We start from the raw sequence: 21,980 nt of genomic DNA, 5'->3' as shown, positions 1-21,980 counted from the left end.
TGTGAACATTTAAACTCTGTAAAAGAGAAGGATTACTCAGCAGAGATTGATTTTTTACAGACGGCAGTTTATGATTCTGACCAGGTTAGAGTCGGAGGAAACAAACAGTATAGAAAAGGAATGTTGAAAGAATGTTTGAGAAGCATTCTAGAGTTAGAACATCACAACAGGCACAGAGAAGAGAGGAAGAGCCAGGAGAGGAGAGAGGAGACATGGACCAATACCTTTCTGCTCCAGGGAGAGAAGTGGCAACATTCGGTGAGGGAGGAGGAGCGGGGGGCGGGGCTGTCAAACTACAACATGAGGATGACAAAATGAATGAATGATGAAGAAATATAAATGGATTCACACTCAGACACTTTAAGGGTTATTGAACCACAATACACTGGGGAAAAAGGAAATCTCAGGACGGAGAGGAGTGGATATGTAGACAGAGGGTGAGACAGTCACCAGGTGTTTATGTCCTGAAAGAGAGCTAAATAAACCAGTTACATTACAGAACCGCCCAGGTACCCAGAACCTCTGATCAACTGCAGGATGAAGGATTGTGACATTTCCCAGACCCATGGATGACTGAGGAGCAACTGAACAGGATGCAGAGTTCAAACCCATGGATGACTGAGGAGCAACTGAACAGGATGCAGAGTTCAAACCCATGAATGACTGAGGAGCAACTGAACAGGATGCAGAGTTCAAACCCATGGAACAAATGAGTAACCCTTCTTTCCTGTTGGTCTGTTCTAGCTGCTGATCGTCGAACGGTTTCTCCTGCCGCTGGAGAGGAGAAACATGCATGGCACAGACATGCATTCATATGTTGTCATTCACATGCATCCACTCAACAGAACTGAACAAAGAAACGCTGCATTTCAGGATGAAATAGTATACATTGTGACTTCACACATGCTGACCACTGCATCTGGAAAGGAAAAATTAAACTGATTCACAACCTTTGTGTTTTGTTAAACATATATTTTCTTGATGAAAGTGGAACGCACATGTACAGTGCAGTCGGAAAATGTCTCCACCCTTGACTGTTTTGACGTTTTGTTACAGCCTTATTTTAAAATGGATTAAATCAAACATTTCCCTCAATCTAACTACAACACAGAAACTGGGGAACGTAACACTGGGCCCCTCAAGGACATTCAATTACTTGTCCCGAAGCCACTCCTCCATTATGACAATGCAAAAATACATTTTTTAGAAATGTTGGCAAATTTATTTAAAATAAAAAACAGATCCCTTATTTAAGTATTCAGACCCTTTGCTATGAGACTCGAAATGGAGCTCAGGTGCATCATGTCATTTTCTTTAATTTATAAAGAAACTACACATGAGATAACTAACAAAACAAGAAACGTGCGAAAACCTAAAACAGCCCTATCTGGTGCAAAACACAGAGACAGGAACAATCACCCACAAAACAGGCTACCTAAATATGGTTCCCAATCAGAGACAATGACTAACACCTGCCTCTGATTGAGAACCATATCAGGCCAAACATAGATATATACAAACCAGACACACAACATAGAATGCCCACCCAGCTCACGTCCTGACCAACACTAAAACAAGGAAAACGCATACGAACGATGGTCAGAACGTGACAATGTCTCCATTGATCATCCTTGATGTTTCTACAACTTGATTCGAGTCCACCGGTGGTAAATTCAATTGATTGGACATGATTTCAAAAGGCACAGATCTAGGGAAGGGTACCAAAACATTTCTGCAGCTGTACATAGTCTATCGTTAAATAGCCCACCCATTTTTACCTACTTCATCCCCATACGGTTTTTATTTATTTACTTTTCTGCTCTTTTGCACACCAATATCTCTACCTGTACATGACCATGTGATAATTTATCACTCCAGTGTTAATCTGCAAAATTGTAATTATTCGCCTACCTCGTCATGCCTTTTGCACACAATGTATATAGACTCTCTTTTTTTTCTACTGTGTTATTGACTTGTTAATTGTTTACTCCATGTGTAACTCTGTGTTGTCTGTTCACACTGCTATGCTTTATCTTGGCCAAGTCGCAGTTGCAAATGAGAACTTGTTCTCAACTAGCCTACCTGGTTAAATAAAGGTGTTCTCAACTAGCCTACCTGGTTAAATAAAGGTGTTCTCAACTAGCCTACCTGGTTAAATAAAGGTGTTCTCAACTGGCCTACCTGGTTAAATAAAGGTGTTCTCAACTAGCCTACCTGGTTAAATAAAGGTGTTCTCAACTGGCCTACCTGGTTAAATAAAGGTGTTCTCAACTAGCCTACCTGGTTAAATAAAGGTGTTCTCAACTGGCCTACCTGGTTAAATAAAGGTGTTCTCAACTGGCCTACCTGGTTAAATAAAGGTGTTCTCAACTGGCCTACCTGGTTAAATAAAGGTGTTCTCAACTGGCCTACCTGGTTAAATAAAGGTGTTCTCAACTAGCCTACCTGGTTAAATAAAGGTGTTCTCAACTGGCCTACCTGGTTAAATAAAGGTGTTCTCAACTAGCCTACCTGGTTAAATAAAGGTGTTCTCAACTAGCCTACCTGGTTAAATAAAGGTGTTCTCAACTAGCCTACCTGGTTAAATAAAGGTGTTCTCAACTGGCCTACCTGGTTAAATAAAGGTGTTCTCAACTAGCCTACCTGGTTAAATAAAGGTGTTCTCAACTAGCCTACCTGGTTAAATAAAGGTGTTCTCAACTAGCCTACCTGGTTAAATAAAGGTGTTCTCAACTGGCCTACCTGGTTAAATAAAGGTGTTCTCAACCAGCCTACCTGGTTAAATAAAGGTGTTCTCAACCGGCCTACCTGGTTAAATAAAGGTGTTCTCAACTGGCCTACCTGGTTAAATAAAGGTGTTCTCAACTGGCCTACCTGGTTAAATAAAGGTGTTCTCAACTAGCCTACCTGGTTAAATAAAGGTGTTCTCAACTGGCCTACCTGGTTAAATAAAGGTGTTCTCAACTAGCATACCTGGTTCAATAAAGGTGTTCTCAACTAGCCTACCTGGTTAAATAAAGGTGTTCTCAACTAGCCTACCTGGTTAAATAAAGGTGTTCTCAACTGGCCTACCTGGTTAAATAAAGGTGTTCTCAACTAGCATACCTGGTTCAATAAAGGTGTTCTCAACTAGCCTACCTGGTTAAATAAAGGTGTTCTCAACTAGCCTACCTGGTTAAATAAAGGTGTTCTCAACCGGCCTACCTGGTTAAATAAAGGTGTTCTCAACCAGCCTACCTGGTTAAATAAAGGTGTTCTCAACTAGCCTACCTGGTTAAATAAAGGTGTTCTCAACTGGCCTACCTGGTTAAATAAAGGTGTTCTCAACTAGCCTACCTGGTTAAATAAAGGTGTTCTCAACTGGCCTACCTGGTTAAATAAAGGTGTTCTCAACTGGCCTACCTGGTTAAATAAAGGTGTTCTCAACTAGCCTACCTGGTTAAATAAAGGTGTTCTCAACTGGCCTACCTGGTTAAATAAAGGTGTTCTCAACTAGCCTACCTGGTTAAATAAAGGTGTTCTCAACTAGCCTACCTGGTTAAATAAAGGTGTTCTCAACTAGCCTACCTGGTTAAATAAAGGTGTTCTCAACTAGCCTACCTGGTTAAATAAAGGTGTTCTCAACTAGCCTACCTGGTTAAATAAAGGTGTTCTCAACTAGCCTACCTGGTTAAATAAAGGTGTTCTCAACCGGCCTACCTGGTTAAATAAAGGTGTTCTCAACTGGCCTACCTGGTTAAATAAAGGTGTTCTCAACTGGCCTACCTGGTTAAATAAAGGTGTTCTCAACTAGCCTACCTGGTTAAATAAAGGTGTTCTCAACCAGCCTACCTGGTTAAATAAAGGTGTTCTCAACTAGCCTACCTGGTTAAATAAAGGTGTTCTCAACTGGCCTACCTGGTTAAATAAAGGTGTTCTCAACTAGCCTACCTGGTTAAATAAAGGTGTTCTCAACCAGCCTACCTAGTTAAATAAAGGTGTTCTCAACTGGCCTACCTGGTTAAATAAAGGTGTTCTCAACCGGCCTACCTGGTTAAATAAAGGTGTTCTCAACTGGCCTACCTGGTTAAATAAAGGTGTTCTCAACTGGCCTACCTGGTTAAATAAAGGTGTTCTCAACTGGCCTACCTGGTTAAATAAAGGTGTTCTCAACTGGCCTACCTGGTTAAATAAAGGTGTTCTCAACTAGCCTACCTGGTTAAATAAAGGTGTTCTCAACTAGCCTACCTGGTTAAATAAAGGTGTTCTCAACTAGCCTACCTGGTTAAATAAAGGTGTTCTCAACTGGCCTACCTGGTTAAATAAAGGTGTTCTCAACTAGCCTACCTGGTTAAATAAAGGTGTTCTCAACTGGCCTACCTGGTTAAATAAAGGTGTTCTCAACTAGCCTACCTGGTTAAATAAAGGTGTTCTCAACTGGCCTACCTGGTTAAATAAAGGTGTTCTCAACCAGCCTACCTGGTTAAATAAAGGTGTTCTCAACTGGCCTACCTGGTTAAATAAAGGTGTTCTCAACTGGCCTACCTGGTTAAATAAAGGTGTTCTCAACTGGCCTACCTGGTTAAATAAAGGTGTTCTCAACTAGCCTACCTGGTTAAATAAAGGTGTTCTCAACTAGCCTACCTGGTTAAATAAAGGTGTTCTCAACTAGCCTACCTGGTTAAATAAAGGTGTTCTCAACTAGCCTACCTGGTTAAATAAAGGTGTTCTCAACTAGCCTACCTGGTTAAATAAAGGTGTTCTCAACTAGCCTACCTGGTTAAATAAAGGTGTTCTCAACTAGCCTACCTGGTTAAATAAAGGTGTTCTCAACTAGCCTACCTGGTTAAATAAAGGTGTTCTCAACTAGCCTACCTGGTTAAATAAAGGTTAAATAAAATCAATAAAAAAGGTCCCCAAGAGCACAGTGGCCTCCACCACCGAGACTCTTCCCAGAGCTGGCCGCCCGGCCAAACTGAGCAATCCGGGGAGAAGGGCCCTGGTCATGGAGGTGACCAAGAACTTGACTGAGCTCCAGAGTTCTCCTGTGGAGATGGGAGAACCTTCCCGAAGAAAAAACATCTCTGCAGCACTCCACCAATCAGGCCTTTATGGTAGAGCGGTCAGACGGAAGCAACTCCTCAGTAAAAGGCACATGACAGTCCGCTAAAGGACTCTCAGACCATGACAAACAAGATTCTCTGGTCTGATGAAACCAAGATTGAACTCTTTGGCCTGAAAGCCAAGCGTCACGTCTGGAGGAAAGCTAGCACTATCCCTACAGTGAAGCGTGGGGCAGCATCATGCTGTTTTTCAGCGGCAGGGACTGGGAGACTAGTCAGGATCGAGGCAAAGACGAATGGAGAAAAGTACAGAGATCCTTTTTTTTTTTTTTTTATAACTTGTCCAGAGCACTCAGGACCTCAGACTGGGGTGAAGGTTCACCTTCCAACAGGACAACAATCCTAAGTACACAGCCAGGACAACACAGGAGTGGCTTTGGGACAAGTAATTGAATGTCCTTGAGTGGCCCAGTGTTACGTTCCCCAGTTTGTGTTGTAGTTTGTGCATTTGAGTGTGTGTTTCAGGAGATGGCTTCCTGACATCCCCAAGCAGCTGATTGGTCGAATTCCACAGCTAATTGGAGCTGACCCCGCCCACTCGTCAAGTCACAGCTGTATCCCATGAGACTCCTTCACCAGTTATAAAAGCCAGTGTTCTGTTGTTCAGGAGAGGGATCACTGCTGGGAGGTCATTGCAGAAAGATGATTGCTGAGAGAGGAGGCTGGTTATATGGAGGATGGTTATAGCATATGGAGGATGGTTATAGCATATGTTGGTTGTTTCTCAGGCAGTTGGTATGTACTATGTTAGTTGTAGATGGGAGCAGCTTTGGTATGTTCTGTGTGAATTTGTTGCGCAAATTAGGTAAGATGTGGGTAGGCAGGTAAGATAGGAGAGGTTAGGTAAGTAGTGGGTAGGCAGGTAAGGTAGGAGAGGTTAGGTAAGTAGTGGGTAGGCAGGTAAGGTAGGAGAGGTTAGGTAAGTAGTGGGTAGGCAGGTAAGGTAGGAGAGGTTAGGTAAGTAGTGGGTAGGCAGGTAAGGTAGGAGAGGTTAGGTAAGTAGTGGGTAGGCAGGTAAGGTAGGAGAGGTTAGGTAAGTAGTGGGTAGGCAGGTAAGGTAGGAGAGGTTAGGTAAGTAGTGGGTAGGCAGGTAAGGTAGGAGAGGTTAGGTAAGTAGTGGATAGGCAGGTAAGGTAGGAGAGGTAGTAGTGGGTAGGCAGGTAAGGTAGGAGAGGTTAGTAGTGGGTAGGCAGGTAAGGTAGGAGAGGGTAGTAGTGGGTAGGCAGGTAAGGTAGGAGAGGTTAGTAGTGGGTAGGCAGGTAAGGTAGGAGAGGGTAGTAGTGGGTAGGCAGGTAAGGTAGGAGAGGTTAGTAGTGGGTAGGCAGGTAAGGTAGGAGAGGGTAGGTTAGGTAAGTAGTGGGTAGGCAGGACTGACAGGTTCTTACGACAGACGCATCGATGGAGAACCAAATAACATTTACATTTAAGTCATTTAGCAGACGCTCTTATCCAGAGCGACTTACAAATTGGTGCATTCACCTTATGACATCCAGTAGAATAGTCACTTTACAATAGTGCATCTAAATCTTAAAGGGGGGTGAGAAGGATTACTTATCCTATCCTAGGTATTCCTTAAAGAGGTGGGGTTTCAGGTGTCTCCGGAAGGTGGTGATTGACTCCGCTGTCCTGGCGTCGTGAGGGAGTTTGTTCCACCATTGGGGGCCAGAGCAGCGAACAGTTTTGACTGGGCTGAGCGGGAACTGTACTTCCTCAGTGGTAGGGAGGCGAGCAGGCCAGAGGTGGATGAACGCAGTGCCCTTGTTTGGGTGTAGGGCCTGATCAGAGCCTGGAGGTACTGAGGTGCCGTTCCCTCACAGCTCCGTAGGCAAGCACCATGGTCTTGTAGCAGATGCGAGCTTCAACTGGAAGCCAGTGGAGAGAGCGGAGGAGCGGGGTGACGTGAGAGAACTTGGGAAGGTTGAACACCAGACGGGCTGCGGCGTTCTGGATGAGTTGTAGGGGTTTAATGGCACAGGCAGGGAGCCCAGCCAACAGCGAGTTGCAGTAGTCCAGACGGGAGATGACAAGTGCCTGGATTAGGACCTGCGCCGCTTCCTGTGTGAGGCAGGGTCGTACTCTGCGGATGTTGTAGAGCATGAACCTACAGGAACGGGCCACCGCCTTGATGTTAGTTGAGAACGACAGGGTGTTGTCCAGGATCACGCCAAGGTTCTTAGCGCTCTGGGAGGAGGACACAATGGAGTTGTCAACCGTGATGGCGAGATCATGGAACGGGCAGTCCTTCCCCGGGAGGAAGAGCAGCTCCGTCTTGCCGAGGTTCAGCTTGAGGTGGTGATCCGTCATCCACACTGATATGTCTGCCAGACATGCAGAGATGTGATTCGCCACCTGGTCATCAGAAGGGGGAAAGGAGAAGATTAATTGTGTGTCGTCTGCATAGCAATGATAGGAGAGACCATGTGAGGTTATGACAGAGCCAAGTGACTTGGTGTATAGCGAGAATAGGAGAGGGCCTAGAACAGAGCCCTGGGGGACACCAGTGGTGAGAGCGCGTGGTGAGGAGACAGATTCTCGCCACGCCACCTGGTAGGAGCGACCTGTCAGGTAGGACGCAATCAAGCGTGGGCCGCGCCGGAGATGCCCAACTCGGAGAGGGTGGAGAGGAGGATCTGATGGTTCACAGTATCGAAGGCAGCCGATAGGTCTAGAAGGATGAGAGCAGAGGAGAGAGAGTTAGCTTTAGCGGTGCGGAGCGCCTCCGTGATACAGAGAAGAGCAGTCTCAGTTGAATGACTAGTCTTGAATCCTGACTGATTTGGATCAAGAAGGTCATTCAGAAAGAGATAGCGGGAGAGCTGGCCAAGGACGGCACGTTCAAGAGTTTTGGAGAGAAAAGAAAGAAGGGATACTGGTCTGTAGTTGTTGACATCGGAGGGATTGAGTGTAGGTTTTTTCAGAAGGGGTGCAACTCTCGCTCTCTTGAGGACGGAAGGGACGTAGCCAGCGGTCAGGGATGAGTTGATGAGCGAGGTGAGGTAAGGGAGAAGGTCTCCGGAAATGGTCTGGAGAAGAGAGGAGGGGATAGGGTCAAGCGGGCAGGTTGTTGGGCGGCCGGCCGTCACAAGACGCGAGATTTCATCTGGAGAGAGAGGGGAGAAAGAGGTCAGAGCACAGGGTAGGGCAGTGTGAGCAGAACCAGCGGTGCCGTTTGACTTAGCAAACGAGGATCGGATGTCGTCGACCTTTTCAAAATGGTTGACGAAGTCATCTGCAGAGAGGGAGGAGGGGGAGGGGGAGGAGGATTCAGGAGTGAGGAGAAGGTGGCAAAGAGCTTCCTAGGGTTAGAGGCAGATGCTTGGAATTTAGAGTGGTAGAAAATGGCTTTAGCAGCAGAGACAGAGGAGGAAAATGTAGAGAGGAGGGAGTGAAAGGATGCCAGGTCCGCAGGGAGGCGAGTTTTCCTCCATTTCCGCTCAGCTGCCCGGAGCCCTGTTCTGTGAGCTCGCAATGAGTCGTCGAGCCACGGGGCGGGAGGGAGGACCGCGCCGGCCTGGAGGATAGGGGACATAGAGAGTCAAAGGATGCAGAAAGGGAGGAGAGGAGGGTTGAGGAGGCAGAATCAGGAGATAGGTTGGAGAAGGTATGAGCAGAGGGAAGAGATGATAGGATGGAAGAGGAGAGAGTAGCGGGGGAGAGAGAGCGAAGGTTGGGACGGCGCGATACCATCCGAGTAGGGGCAGTGTGGGAGGTGTTAGATGAGAGCGAGAGGGAAAAGGATACAAGGTAGTGGTCAGAGACTTGGAGGGGAGTTGCAATGAGGTTAGTGGAAGAACAGCATCTAGTAAAGATGAGGTCGAGCGTATTGCCTGCCTTGTGAGTAGGGGGAAGGTGAGAGGGTGAGGTCAAAAGAGGAGGAGTGGAAAGAAGGAGGCAGAGAGGAATGAGTCAAAGGTAGACGTGGGGAGGTTAAAGTCGCCCAGCACTGTGAGAGGTGAGCCGTCCTCAGGAAAGGAGCTTATCAAGGTATCAAGCTCATTGATGAACTGTCCGAGGGAACCTGGAGGGCGATAAATGATAAGGATGTTAAGCTTGAAAGGGCTGGTAACTGTGACAGCATGGAATTCAAAGGAGGCGATAGACAGATGGGTGAGGGAGAAAGAGAGAATGACCACTTGGGAGAGATGAGGATCCCGGTGCCACCACCCCGCTGACCAGAAGCTCTCGGGGTGTGCGAGAACACGTGGGCGGACGAAGAGAGAGCAGTAGGAGTAGCAGTGTTGTCTGTGGTGATCCATGTTTCCGTCAGTGCCAAGAAGTCGAGGGACTAGAGGGAGGCATAGGCTGAGATGAAATCTGCCTTGTTGGCCGCAGATCGGCAGTTCCAGAGGCTACCGGAGACCTGGAACTCCCGTGGGTCGTGCGCGCTGGGACCACCAGATTAGGGTGGCCGCGGCCACGCGGTGTGGAGCGTTTGTATGGTCTGTGCAGAGAGGAGAGAACAGGGATAGACAGACACATCGTTGACAGGCTACAGAAGAGGCTACGCTAATGCAAAGGAGATTGGAATGACAAGTGGACTACACGTCTCGAATGTTCAGAAAGTTAAGCTTACGTAGCAAGAATCTTATTGACTAAAATGATTAAAATGATACAGTACTGCTGAAGTAGGCTAGCTGGCAGTAGCTGCGTTGTTGACACTACACTAATCAAGTCGTTCCGTTGAGTGTAATAGTTTCTGCAGTGCTGCTATTCGGGGCTAGCTGGCTATCTAGCAGTATTGTTTACGTTACGTTGCGTTAAAAGAACAACAATAGCTGGCTAGCTAACCTAGAAAATCGCTCTAGACTACACAATTATCTTTGATACAAAGACGGCTATGTAGCTAGCTATGTAGCTAGCTACGATCAAACAAATCAAACCGTTGTACTGTAATGAAATGAAATGAAAATGTGATACTACCTGTGAATGCGACCGGGTTGTTGAGTTCTATTCAGTAGACGTTGGCTAGCTGTTAGCTGTTAGCTGTTGGCTAGCTAGCAGAGTCTCCTACGTTAAGGACGACAAATAGCTGGCTAGCTAACCTCGGTAAATTAAGATAATCACTCCAAGACTACACACTCTAAACTACACATTTATCTTGGATACAAAGACAGCTATGTAGCTAGCTAACACTAAACTAATCAAGTCGTTCAGTTGAGTGTAATAGTGTAATAGCACTACAGTGCTGCTAATCTGTGGGCGTTTGCTAGCGTTTGCTAGCTGGCTAGCTGCTGGGCGAATAGCAGTGAAGGCTACGTTAGGGCGACGAAATACGATAATTATGCAATTATCTTTGATACAAGGACGGCTATGTAGCTAACTAAGAAGAAATTGCTAAGATTAGACAAATCAACCGTTGTACTAGAATGAAATGTAATGAAAAAGTTATACTACCTGCGGAGCGAAGTGCGATGCGACCGCTCGCTCCAACCCGGAAGTAGTCAGAGGAGAGAACTTCAAGTGACGCATGTACATATTACATTGACTGACCCGCACATTGACTGACCCGTACATCGACACCCCTGTACATTGACTGGGTACCGACACCCCCTGTACATTGACTGGGTACCGACACCCCTGTACATTGACTGGGTACCGACACCCCCTGTACATTGACTGGGTACCGACACCCCTGTACATTGACTGGGTACCGACACCCCCTGTACATTGACTGGGTACCGACACCCCTGTACATTGACTGGGTACCGACACCCCCTGTACATTGACTGGGTACCGACACCCCTGTACATTGACTGGGTACCGACACCCCCTGTACATTGACTGGGTACCGACACCCCTGTACATTGACTGGGTACCGACACCCCCTTTACATTGACTGGGTACCGACACCCCTGTACATTGACTGGGTACCGACACCCCCTGTATATAGCGTCGTTATTACTTTTATTGTGTTACTACATAAAACATATATTTTTAAAGTACCTATTTTCTTAACTCTTATTTTTCCTAGAACTACATCTCAGCGGCCTCCCAAGTGGCTCAGAGGTCTAAGGCACTGCGGCTCAGAGGTCTAAGGCACTGCCGCTCAGAGGTCTAAGGCACTGCCGCTCAGAGGTCTAAGGCACTGCCGCTCAGAGGTCTAAGGCACTGCCGCTCAGAGGTCTAAGGCACTGCGGCTGAGAGGTCTAAGGCACTGCGGCTCAGAGGTCTAAGGCACTGCGGCTCAGAGGTCTAAGGCACTGCGGCTCAGAGGTCTAAGGCACTGCGGCTCAGAGGTCTAAGGCACTGCGGCTCAGAGGTCTAAGGCACTGCGGCTCAGAGGTCTAAGGCACTGCGGCTCAGAGGTCTAAGGCACTGCGGCTCAGAGGTCTAAGGCACTGCGGCTCAGAGGTCTAAGGCACTGCGGCTCAGAGGTCTAAGGCACTGCATTTCAGCGGCCTCCCAAGTGGCTCAGAGGTCTAAGGCACTGCGGCTCAGAGGTCTAAGGCACTGCGGCTCAGAGGTCTAAGGCACTGCGGCTCAGAGGTCTACGGCACTGCGGCTCAGAGGTCTACGGCACTGCGGCTCAGAGGTCTACGGCACTGCGGCTCAGAGGTCTACGGCACTGCGGCTCAGAGGTCTACGGCACTGCGGCTCAGCGGCCTCCCAAGTGGCTCAGAGGTCTAAGGCACTGCGGCTCAGAGGTCTAAGGCACTGCATCTCAGCACAATAGAATGTTACTACAGACCCGGGTTCATTCCCAGGCTGTTCCCAGGGAGTCCCAGGAATGACTCCACCGTTACCTCTCCTGAGCCCGTTGGGGAGTTGCAGCAATGAGACGTGATCAAACATTTTGGGAGAAAAAGGGGGTACAATGCGCACACACACAAACACCTTCATTGTTGGTTTAATAAGTATTTCACTGTATGGTGAAATGTTGCATTAGGCACATTATGACAAATACAATTTGATTTGACAGCAGCCCCTGTGAGGATGGAACTCAAAATGCTGTGGCACCTTGAGGCTTTATCATAGATATTGTCTGTAAGTATATGTCTGTTATCATAAGTTGGTAGTTGTGTTACCGCAGTCAGGCTCCCGCCCCTCTGCGGTCTCCTCCTGGCAGAGTGTGGTGAGGGGTACGTGGGCATAGGGGGTGTCACAGAGACAGCGATGGTCACTTTGCGTCTTCTGCTGCTCGCTTGCTGTCTCAGCTGGTAATCTGACACACACACACACACACACACACACACACACACACACACACACACACACACACACACACACACACACACACACACACACACACACACAATGAAAACAGCAACACGTGGAGAGAATTTCCAAAATGCTATATCCACCAATCTGTCACCGTACTATATCTACTGTCACTATACTACTATACTATATCTACTGTACTATATCTACTGTCACCATACTACTATACTATATCTACTGTACTATATCTACTGTCACTATACTATTATACTATATCTACTGTCACCATACTACTATACTATATCTACTGTACTATATCTACTGTCACCATACTACTATACTATATCTACTGTCACCACACTACTATACTATATCTACTGTCACCATACTACTATACTATATCTACTGTCACCATACTATATCTACTGTCACCATACTATCTACTGTCACTATACTATATCTACTGTCACTATACTATATCTACTGTCACTATACTATATCTACTGTCACTATACTATATCTACTGTCACCACACTACTATACTACATCTACTGTCACCATACTACTACATCTACTGTCACCATACTACTACATCTACTGTCACCATACTACTACATCTACTGTCACCATACTACTACATCTACTGTCACCATACTACTACATCTACTGTCACCATACTACTACATCTACTGTCACCATACTACTACATCTACTGTCACCATACTACTACATCTACTGTCACCATACTACTACATCTACTGTCACTATACTACTACATCTACTGTCACTATACTACTATATCTACTGTCACTATACTACTATATCTACTGTCACTATACTACTATATCTACTGTCACTATACTATATCTACTGTCACCACACTACTATACTATATGTACTGTCACCACACTATATCTACTGTCACTATACTACTATACTATATCTACTGTCACCATACTACCATACTATATCTACTGTCACCATACTATATCTACTGTCACCATACTATATCTACTGTCACTATACTACTATACTATATCTACTGTCACCATACTACCATACTATATCTACTGTCACCATACTATATCTACTGTCACCATACTACATCTACTGTCACCATACTGCTGTACTATATCTACTGTCACTATACTATATCTACTGTCACCATACTACTATATCTACTGTACTATATCTACTGTCACCACACTACTGTACTATATCTACTGTCACTATACTACTATACTATATCTACTGTCACCATACTACTATACTATATCTACTGTCACCACACTACTATACTATATCTACTGTCACCATACTACTATACTATATCTACTGTCACTATACTACTATACTATATCTACTGTCACCATACTACTATACTATATCTACTGTCACCACACTACTATACTATATCTACTGTCACCACACTACTGTACTATATCTACTGTCACCACACTACTATACTATATCTACTGTACTATATCTACTGTCACCACACTACTATACTATATCTACTGTCACCGCACTACTATACTATATCTACTGTCACCGCACTACTATACTATATCTACTGTCACCATACTACTATACTATATCTACTGTCACCATACTACTATACTATATCTACTGTCACCATACTACTGTACTATATCTACTGTCACCACACTACTGTACTATATCTACTGTCACCACACTACTGTACTATATCTACTGTCACCACACTACTATACTATATCTACTGTCACCACACTACTATACTATCTACTGTCACCACACTACTGTACTATCTACTGTCACCACACTACTATACTATCTACTGTCACCACACTACTGTACTATCTACTGTCACCACACTACTGTACTATCTACTGTCACCACACTACTGTACTATCTACTGTCACCACACTACTGTACTATCTACTGTCACCACACTACTATATCTACTGTCACCACACTACTATATCTACTGTCTACTACTGTACTATATCTGTCACCACACTACTATATCTACTGTCACCACACTATAATAATAATAATAATAATATATGCCATTTAGCAGACGCTTTTATCCAAAGCGACTTGTGTGCATACATTCTACGTATGGGTGGTCCCGGGGATCGAACCCACTACCCTGGCATTACAAGCGCCATGCTCTACCAACTGAGCTACAGAAGGACCACACTACTATACTATATCTACTATCACCACACTACTATACTATATCCACCAATTGTTTTCCCAATTAGTTTTTTCCCATCAGAATTATTATAGGTACCTTCATGTGTAAGTAAAATAGCACTAGATCTACTGTACTATATCTACTGTACTATACTGTACTATATCTACTGTACTATACTGTACTATATCTACTGTACTATACTATATCTACTACATCTACTGTACTACATCTACTGTACTATACTGTACTATATCTACTGTACTATACTATATCTACTACATCTACTGTACTACATCTACTGTACTACATCTACTGTACTACATCTACTGTACTATACTATATCAACTGTACTGTATTTACTACATCTACTGTACTACATCTACTGTACTACATCTACTATATCAACTGTACTATATTTACTACATCTACTGTACTACATCTACTGTACTACATCTACTGTCACCATACTACATCTACTGTCACCATACTATATCTACTGTACTATACTATATCTACTATATCAACTGTACTATACTATATAATCTACCATACTATATAATCTATATCTACTACATCTACTGTACTATATCTACTGTACTATATATACTATATCAAATGTACTATACTATATCATCTACTATACTATATTTACTGTACTATACTATAGTATCTACTGTACTATATCTACTGTACTATATAATCTACTATACTATATTTACTGTACTATATAATCTACTATACTATATCTACTGTACTATACTATGTACTATACTATATAATCTACTATACTATATCTACTATATCAAATGTACTATAATATATCTACTGTACTATACTATATCTACTATATCTACTGTACTATACTATATATACTATATCTACTGTCACCACACTATCTACTGTCACCATACTATATCTACTGTCACCATACTATATCTACTGTCACCATACTATACCTACTGTACTATAATATATCTACTATATCAAATGTAATATAGTATATAATCTACTATACTATATTTACTGTACTATATCTACTGTCACCACACTACTATACTATCTACTGTCACCACACTACTATACTATCTACTGTCACCACACTACTATACTATCTACTGTCACCACACTACTATACTATCTACTGTCACCACACTACTATACTATCTACTGTCACCACACTACTATACTATCTACTGTCACCACACTACTATACTATCTACTGTCACCACACTACTATACTATCTACTGTCACCACACTACTATACTATCTACTGTCACCACACTACTATACTATCTACTGTCACCACACTACTATACTATCTACTGTCACCACACTACTATACTATCTACTGTCACCACACTACTATACTATCTACTGTCACCACACTACTATAATATCTACTGTCACCACACTACTATACTATATCTACTGTCACTATACTACTATATCTACTGTCACCATACTACTATACTATATCTACTGTACTATATCTACTGTCACCATACTACTATGCTATATCTGTACTATATCTACTGTCACCATACTACTATACTATATCTACTGTACTATATCTACTGTCACCACACTGCTATACTATATCTACTGTCACTATACTACTATACTATATCTACTGTCACCATACTACTATACTATATCTACTGTACTATATCTACTGTCACCATACTACTATACTATATCTACTGTACTATATCTACTGTCACCATACTACTATACTATATCTACTGTCACCACACTACTATACTATATCTACTGTCACTATACTACTATACTATATCTACTGTCACCATACTATATCTACTGTCACCATACTATATCTACTGTCACTATACTACATCTACTGTCACCACACTACTATACTACATCTACTGTCACCATACTACATCTACTGTCACCATACTACATCTACTGTCACCATACTACATCTACTGTCACTATACTACTACATCTACTGTCACTATACTACTACATCTACTGTCACTATACTACTATATCTACTGTCACTATACTACTATATCTACTGTCACTATACTACTATATCTACTGTCACTATACTACTATATCTACTGTCACTATACTACTATATCTACTGTCACTATACTACTATATCTACTGTCACTATACTACTATACTATATCTACTGTCACCATACTATATCTACTGTCACCACACTACTATACTATATGTACTGTCACCACACTATATCTACTGTCACCATACTACCATACTATATCTACTGTCACCATACTACCATACTATATCTACTGTCACCATACTATATCTACTGTCACTATACTACTATACTATATCTACTGTCACCATACTATATCTACTGTCACCATACTATATCTACTGTCACCATACTACATCTACTGTCACCATACTGCTGTACTATATCTACTGTCACTATACTATATCTACTGTCACCATACTACTATATCTACTGTACTATATCTACTGTCACCACACTACTATACTATATCTACTGTCACCATACTACTATACTATATCTACTGTCACTATACTACATCTACTGTCACCACACTACTATACTATATCTACTGTCACCACACTACTATACTATATCTACTGTACTATATCTACTGTCACCACACTACTATACTATATCTACTGTCACCGCACTACTGTACTGTCACCACACTACTGTCACCGCACTACTGTACTGTCACCACACTACTGTACTGTCACCACACTACTGTACTGTCACCACACTACTGTACTGTCACCACACTACTGTACTGTCACCACACTACTGTACTGTCACCACACTACTGTACTATCTACTGTCACCACACTACTGTCACCACACTACTGTCACCACACTACTGTCACCACACTACTGTCACCACACTACTGTACTATCTACTGTCACCACACTACTATATCTACTGTCACCACACTACTATATCTACTGTCACCACACTACTATATCTACTGTCTACTACTGTACTATATCTGTCACCACACTACTATATCTACTGTCACCACACTATAATAATAATAATAATAATATATGCCATTTAGCAGACGCTTTTATCCAAAGCGACTTGTGTGCATACATTCTACGTATGGGTGGTCCCGGGATCGAACCCACTACCCTGGCATTACAAGCGCCATGCTCTACCAACTGAGCTACAGAAGGACCACACTACTATACTATATCTACTATCACCACACTACTATACTATATCCACCAATTGTTTTCCCAATTAGTTTTTTCCCATCAGAATTATTATAGGTACCTTCATGTGTAAGTAAAATAGCACTAGATCTACTGTACTATATCTACTGTACTATACTGTACTATATCTACTGTACTATACTGTACTATATCTACTGTACTATACTATATCTACTACATCTACTGTACTACATCTACTGTACTATACTGTACTATATCTACTGTACTATACTATATCTACTACATCTACTGTACTACATCTACTGTACTACATCTACTGTACTATACTATATCAACTGTACTGTATTTACTACATCTACTGTACTACATCTACTGTACTACATCTACTATATCAACTGTACTATATTTACTACATCTACTGTACTACATCTACTGTACTACATCTACTGTCACCATACTACATCTACTGTACTATATTTACTATATCAACTGTACTATATCTACTGTACTATACTATATCTACTATATCAACTGTACTATACTATATAATCTACTATACTATAATCTATATCTACTACATCTACTGTACTATATCTACTGTACTATATATACTATATCAAATGTACTATACTATATCATCTACTATACTATATTTACTGTACTATACTATAGTATCTACTGTACTATATCTACTGTACTATATAATCTACTATACTATATTTACTGTACTATACTATATAATCTACTATACTATATCTACTGTACTATACTATGTACTATACTATATAATCTACTATACTATATTTACTATACTATACTATATCTACTATATCAAATGTACTATAATATATCTACTGTACTATACTATATCTACTATATCTACTGTACTATACTATATCTACTGTACTATACTATATCTACTATATCAAATGTACTATACTATATATACTATATCTATTGTCACCACGCTACTATACTATATCTACTGTCACCACACTACTATACTATATCTACTGTCACCACACTACTATACTATATCTACTGTCACCACACTATCTACTGTCACCATACTATATCTACTGTCACCATACTATACCTACTGTACTATAATATATCTACTATATCAAATGTAATATACTATATAATCTACTGTACTATATCTACTGTCACCACACTACTATACTATCTACTGTCACCACACTACTATACTATCTACTGTCACCACACTACTATACTATCTACTGTCACCACACTACTATACTATCTACTGTCACCACACTACTATACTATCTACTGTCACCACACTACTATACTATCTACTGTCACCACACTACTATACTATCTACTGTCACCACACTACTATACTATCTACTGTCACCACACTACTATACTATCTACTGTCACCACACTACTATACTATCTACTGTCACCACACTACTATACTATCTACTGTCACCACACTACTATACTATCTACTGTCACCACACTACTATACTATCTACTGTCACCACACTACTATACTATCTACTGTCACCACACTACTATACTATCTACTGTCACCACACTACTATACTATCTACTGTCACCACACTACTATAATATCTACTGTCACCATACTACTATACTATATCTACTGTACTATATCTACTGTCACCATACTACTATACTATATCTACTGTACTATATCTACTGTCACCACACTACTATACTATATCTACTGTCACTATACTACTATACCTACTGTCACCATACTACTATACTATATCTACTGTACTATATCTACTGTCACCATACTACTATACTATATCTACTGTCACCATACTACTATACTACATCTACTGTCACCATACTACATCTACTGTCACCATACTACATCTACTGTCACCATACTACTACATCTACTGTCACCATACTACTACATCTACTGTCACCATACTACTACATCTACTGTCACCATACTACTACATCTACTGTCACCATACTACTACATCTACTGTCACCATACTACTACATCTACTGTCACCATACTACTACATCTACTGTCACCATACTACTACATCTACTGTCACCATACTACTACATCTACTGTCACCATACTACTACATCTACTGTCACCATACTACTACATCTACTGTCACTATACTACTACATCTACTGTCACTATACTACTACATCTACTGTCACTATACTACTACATCTACTGTCACTATACTACTATATCTACTGTCACCATACTATATCTACTGTCACCATACTATATCTACTGTCACCACACTACTATACTATATGTACTGTCACCACACTATATCTACTGTCACTATACTACTATACTATATCTACTGTCACCATACTACCATACTATATCTACTGTCACCATACTATATCTACTGTCACCATACTATATCTACTGTCACTATACTACTATACTATATCTACTGTCACCATACTACCATACTATATCTACTGTCACCATACTATATCTACTGTCACCATACTATATCTACTGTCACTATACTACTATACTATATCTACTGTCACCATACTACCATACTACATCTACTGTCACCATACTACATCTACTGTCACCATACTACATCTACTGTCACCATACTACATCTACTGTCACCATACTACATCTACTGTCACCATACTGCTGTACTATATCTACTGTCACTATACTATATCTACTGTCACCATACTACTATATCTACTGTACTATATCTACTGTCACCACACTACTGTACTATATCTACTGTCACCACACTACTGTACTATATCTACTGTCACCACACTACTATACTATATCTACTGTCACTATACTACTATACTATATCTACTGTCACCATACTACTATACTATATCTACTGTCACCACACTACTATACTATATCTACTGTCACCACACTACTATACTATATCTACTGTCACCACACTACTGTACTATATCTACTGTCACCACACTACTATACTATATCTACTGTACTATATCTACTGTCACCACACTACTATACTATATCTACTGTCACCGCACTACTATACTATATCTACTGTCACCACACTACTATACTATATCTACTGTCACCATACTACTATACTATATCTACTGTCACCATACTACTATACTATATCTACTGTCACCATACTACTGTACTATATCTACTGTCACCACACTACTGTACTATATCTACTGTCACCACACTACTGTACTATATCTACTGTCACCACACTACTATACTATCTACTGTCACCACACTACTGTACTATCTACTGTCACCACACTACTGTACTATCTACTGTCACCACACTACTGTACTATCTACTGTCACCACACTACTGTACTATCTACTGTCACCACACTACTGTCACCACACTACTGTACTATCTACTGTCACCACACTACTGTACTATCTACTGTCACCACACTATTATATCTACTGTCACCACACTACTATACTATCTACTGTCACCACACTACTATACTATCTACTGTCACCACACTACTATACTATCTACTGTCACCACACTACTATACTATCTACTGTCACCACACTACTATACTATCTACTGTCACCACACTACTATAATATCTACTGTCACCATACTACTATACTATATCTACTGTACTATATCTACTGTCACCATACTACTATACTATATCTACTGTACTATATCTACTGTCACCACACTACTATACTATATCTACTGTCACTATACTACTATACCTACTGTCACCATACTACTATACTATATCTACTGTACTATATCTACTGTCACCATACTACTATACTATATCTACTGTCACCATACTACTATACTACATCTACTGTCACCATACTACATCTACTGTCACCATACTACATCTACTGTCACCATACTACATCTACTGTCACCATACTACTACATCTACTGTCACCATACTACTACATCTACTGTCACCATACTACTACATCTACTGTCACCATACTACTACATCTACTGTCACCATACTACTACATCTACTGTCACCATACTACTACATCTACTGTCACCATACTACTACATCTACTGTCACCATACTACTACATCTACTGTCACCATACTACTACATCTACTGTCACCATACTACTACATCTACTGTCACCATACTACTACATCTACTGTCACTATACTACTACATCTACTGTCACTATACTACTACATCTACTGTCACTATACTACTACATCTACTGTCACTATACTACTATATCTACTGTCACCATACTATATCTACTGTCACCATACTATATCTACTGTCACCACACTACTATACTATATGTACTGTCACCACACTATATCTACTGTCACTATACTACTATACTATATCTACTGTCACCATACT

At 41.7% G+C, this 21,980-nt stretch overlaps 1 protein-coding gene across 2 annotated transcripts in view; it reads right to left on the bottom strand.

Moving 5' to 3' along the window:
- The window catches only part of LOC118400710 (actin remodeling regulator NHS-like), a 109,419-nt gene that overhangs the window by 56,114 nt on the left and 31,325 nt on the right, over window positions 1–21,980 (bottom strand). Inside the window, exons 3-4 of one of the 2 annotated variants that reach the window (XM_052475784.1) lie at window positions 12,128–12,264; window positions 225–293 (exon numbers count right to left, since the gene is read on the bottom strand). In XM_052475784.1, the coding sequence (XP_052331744.1) occupies window positions 225–293; window positions 12,128–12,264 (206 nt within the window). The remainder of the gene's footprint in view (window positions 1–224; window positions 294–12,127; window positions 12,265–21,980) is intronic. The other variant, XM_052475785.1, reaches the window with a different exon arrangement.

This window comes from Oncorhynchus keta, chromosome 22, assembly GCF_023373465.1.
Source record: "Oncorhynchus keta strain PuntledgeMale-10-30-2019 chromosome 22, Oket_V2, whole genome shotgun sequence".
Classification (NCBI taxonomy): Eukaryota; Metazoa; Chordata; class Actinopteri; order Salmoniformes; family Salmonidae; genus Oncorhynchus; species Oncorhynchus keta.
Note: the sequence above shows the minus strand (reverse complement) of the source record. Positions and strands in the feature narration are given on the sequence as shown.